This window comes from Cyprinus carpio, chromosome B3, assembly GCF_018340385.1.
Source record: "Cyprinus carpio isolate SPL01 chromosome B3, ASM1834038v1, whole genome shotgun sequence".
Taxonomy (NCBI): Eukaryota; Metazoa; Chordata; class Actinopteri; order Cypriniformes; family Cyprinidae; genus Cyprinus; species Cyprinus carpio.
Window position 1 is genome coordinate 46,006,234 of NC_056599.1, and position 4,074 is coordinate 46,010,307.

The window sequence follows — 4,074 nt, forward strand, 5'->3', positions numbered from 1 at the left end:
ATGCTTATTCAAAAGCGTCTTACATTTTTCTCTCTAGAGTTATGCTTACAACAAAACATAAAAAAACAAACTAAAATACAAAAATAAACATTTTAAAAACAAAAACAAAAAGTAAATAAAACAAAACATAACAATTATGTTTTTTCTCTTCTAAACCAACAGTATTTATAGCTCTACTTACCAATTATACAATACAAAATACAATAAAAATCTCCATTGAAGCAAAAAGAAAAAGGATATTAAGAAAAGATGAAATTATGAGAACAAAACAGATTTATGATTTTTCTTTATTTTAACAAACTCTTATAACTGCACAGAAAGTTAAGCTCTCTTTGTAGCAATAGAGGAGAATTATATACAATTCTAGGTTTGTTGTTTGTATATTTTTGTTTGTAATGTACAGACAAGTCCAATTCTTGATGCTTTTCAAATGAAATCGTTTTATGTAATTATTTGTTGTCACAATATAAATGTAAAAACAGTAAGTCCCATCCATATATGGACTTTTTCCTATACACATATTCCAGATAATGTTCCTCTTCAGTTAGGACGGTGTCAGATCCAGACCGTCCCCAGCGTAGGACCTTCTGTTGTCTCCGTAGTCATAGCGGAGCTCTTCGCCCGTCTGAATGTCCCGTGTGGCCATGAAAAGTATGAGCGGTTCATCCTCCACAAAGTGCAGTCTTGGACTGAGATTGGCGCGTGTGACAGAGTGTTTCATTTGTCTGCCAAACGTAGTTTTGTTTGGATGGCACTCGCAGCGCTCCTCATGAGCGTCCAAACACATGTCCTGTCCGTTCTTGCTGGTAAAGAAAAACAGATGTCCAGCTTGAGTCTGATTGCTCTGCTGGATTTCTAGTCCCTCGTCCCTGGAGATCAGCCGGCCGTGGAAGTCACAGATCACCTCTCCGCAAGCAAACGGCCTGCTGGTGACGACCCTGAGACCCTTGCCTTCTCTGTCCATCAGCTGCAGGCCTTTCCAGCACTGCCTGCGGCTCATCCTGCGGATCGATTTACTGTCTGTCGGTGCCTGGATGCTTCGTGGAGGCTTCCAGTCCTTCACAACTTCAGCAGCATCTGGCACGTTCTCCATCCATCCCTGCTTCTCAATCCAGCTGTGCACTTTGCTCTCAGATGGCTGACGAGGACCAAACGAATCTGCAGAGACAAGATGATATTAGCTGTGCATGTGACTTCCAAAAATGCCTTCAACTTCAGACACTTTTAGCAATGTTTTTACACTATGACTAGTCTTTACTGAAAGATTATACACTTTCTGGCCAGAAATTTTGCATATTGATTCATCAGCCTCAAATTGTGCAAGTGAGGAACAGGGAGCATGAGAATCATTTTTGTCTGAATTTTACACAAAATAAATAAATACATTAATAAATTAAGAAAAGTAACAATTGTTTTAATAAAGCTCAACCTGTCAGATATGCCAATGCCAAAGTTGATGTAACACCCAAATGAAGAATATCAGTTTTGATGACTTGAATTAATGACTTACCAAGAACAAGACGCTCATGGAGTTTCTTCTGAGTCACGCACCAAAGCGAGTGGCAGTCGCTCTCGAATTGTCTTGAGATTTGCACCCGTGCAGCTCTTTCTGGAGGCGCTGCATGCACCGTTACTGGATGTGACATCTTCAGCAAGTAGAAAGCTGTGTTTGCATTCATCCATTTGGCCTCAGGCGCTTGAGCTGGACTAAAGGAACACAATCTCGGTCAGGACACTTGAATGATGGAGAACATGCATATAACATACAATAAAGACCCAGCAGGACAGGACTGAGCTTTCTCCTCATTGTCTGTCCAGAAGCTGAAGTACCTTGAAAGTTTCTCATCATCCGTCAAATGCAATTTGTGCACAGCGGTGTGTACAGAAGATCTGAGCATATCAGTGGTGATGCTTGGGAGATCATACCTGCATCCAGAACAAAAGGTGGTTTAGTAAAGAACGAAGAAGATTCACAAGACCATGCCTGAATCAAAAAAACTGCAAGTAGAAAGAAGGTTTATTTGGGTGCACTCACTCGTCATGCAGCTTCTTTAGATCCTCACAGGGATTGTCCACCGGATTCCCTGAAGAGCACAGGAAGAATTTCTCAGCTTCATCTGCACTGCATCTCCTGTGTCTCCTCGTGATCAGCACTGAACGCAGAGATTGGTAGTAAACGTCAAACCACTGCATGATGGACAGAAGAGAAAGTTGTGAGGTTTTGACACAACCAAGTAGCTTCATTTTAATCTCATTTATTATTAAACTTACCGCTTCCTCCTCATTTGACAAGACAAAGAAGGCATTGCACTCGTCTACTCCCACCAGAACTCGCTCACGGTTTCCCTCAATGTACGTCCGCTTCAGCCAATCAGAAACCTGCAAACAATTCAGACAATAATAAACCAGAATATCTCTCAATCAGACACTAAAACTGACCAGATTTATCTACAATTATCTGGGTTGATGACAAAAATACACATAATTCTCTTAAAAATGCATGAAAAATCTAACACGACTGAACATATCTTCAGTTTCTAAACAGTCATTTTTATATGTTTTGTGAATAAACCATATAAGTTCACCTTTCGGAAATGTCCTAATATTGTGTGTTTCAATTTCTGACTTAAGTCATATACATTTGACATCTGTTCCCAGCTGATGTTAGTTTGTTTGCATAATACACTAATATCCATCCCAACACACTTGTGGGTTTTCATTGGTTTCAATGGGGACATTTGTGTGTAACTATCTGTGTATCAAGTGTAAATTAAATTTAGAAATATTAAAATTCTTATAAAAATACATACAATGATCAATTTATACAATTTGCTGTAACAGAGCCAAAATGATCAAAATACAAAAAAAAAGAGAGAAATACTAAATGTCTCTAAAGATGCACAAGATATAAACATAAAAAAATGAATAACAATTTATGAACTGATTTTCTTATTATTATTTAAATAGTTGTAACACTAATAAGCTTGAGACATAGAAGCTTATGGTACTTTTAATGGAAAAACAACAGATTTATTTTGTCTTCAGTGAATGTAGAAGAGTTCATTGTCACTGAGACTAAATCACTCACAGTCATTTTCTTCACCACTTCTGGCTCTTGGAGGAACGACAGCATCATTAAAGCCTCCAGGAAATACACCAGCATCAGTTCCTGTTCCCTCGTCATTTCTCTGACGTATCTCCAGTCACCCATAAGGTTCAGGATGTTTGTCAAGACGTCGTTTTCAGCAGACTGCAAGACGGCCGAGCACTGCTCTACTGAAAGAGTCCTGGAGGAGAAAAGTGAAGGAAACATGCCACGTTTGATAAGAAAACATAACTCTCTTAAAATAATTATAATCATCATTTTGGATCATTTTTAATCCGTGATTCTCTAGATTCTACAAAAACCAGAAGCAAGATGTTCAACACAAGAGTTTGGAAGCAGTCTGTGTGTTTGAGGTCTTTAACCATTTTTTTAGTTTTATGTGTAGTCTTAGTTCAACAAACCTGAGGTCAGTTCAAATGCTAATAAATGCTATAATTTGTAATGAATTGTTTCAGTGGAAACTATCAAGACAACAAAAGTAAAGTATTTACCTCTCAGAAGCCATTTCAGAGTCCAAATATCTCCAAATAAAGGTTTTTCCAGAAAGCAAATAAGTCTGAGCGTTTGTTGAGGTGACTTCAGTCTCTGCAGAAGAGATCTACTGAAATCTGTGAGCTGTGGAGACTTTAAATGATCCGAGCAGCTAAACAGACGACCAATCCTGAGCTGACGAGCTCATTAGCATTTGAAGATCATTTCTCTTCCCAGCGTGAACAGCAGAGATTCACAGTGATGGACCATCATCATGTTAATGGAGCAGACAGATAAAGCAGAAACTCATTTGAATGAGAAACAACTGAATCGTGTAGTTTTACACAAGCAGAATGTCATGTACTCTATATGTTTGGTTTCTATGTCATACGAATATCTTGATTCAGATTTTCCAGCATGAGGACCAAGTCCTTTTAATCCATGCACTTATAAAACACTGCAAACATCTTTCACCTTATAAACTAGATAGACTGCAT

At 38.4% G+C, this 4,074-nt stretch overlaps 1 protein-coding gene across 1 annotated transcript; it reads right to left on the reverse strand.

Annotated features, from left to right (window-relative positions):
- Positions 1 to 287: 287 nt before the first annotated feature.
- On the reverse strand, positions 288 to 3,738 carry LOC109081935. The gene is made up of 7 exons (XM_042721492.1): positions 3,598 to 3,738; positions 3,089 to 3,287; positions 2,272 to 2,379; positions 2,036 to 2,187; positions 1,831 to 1,926; positions 1,511 to 1,707; positions 288 to 1,158 (listed from the first exon to the last, which is right to left on the reverse strand). The coding sequence occupies exons 1-7, from the start codon at positions 3,609 to 3,611 to the stop codon at positions 545 to 547; spliced, it is 1,380 nt and encodes a 459-aa protein (XP_042577426.1). The 5' UTR covers positions 3,612 to 3,738; the 3' UTR covers positions 288 to 544.
- Between the last annotated feature and the right edge of the window lie 336 nt (positions 3,739 to 4,074).

Coding starts and splice junctions, on each gene's coding strand:
- LOC109081935 (XM_042721492.1), bottom strand. Junction 1,927..2,035: donor CTAAAGAAGCTGCATGACGA/GTGAGTGCACCC, acceptor TTCTGGATGCAG/GTATGATCTCCCAAGCATCA. Junction 1,708..1,830: donor GATGATGAGAAACTTTCAAG/GTACTTCAGCTT, acceptor GTGTTCCTTTAG/TCCAGCTCAAGCGCCTGAGG.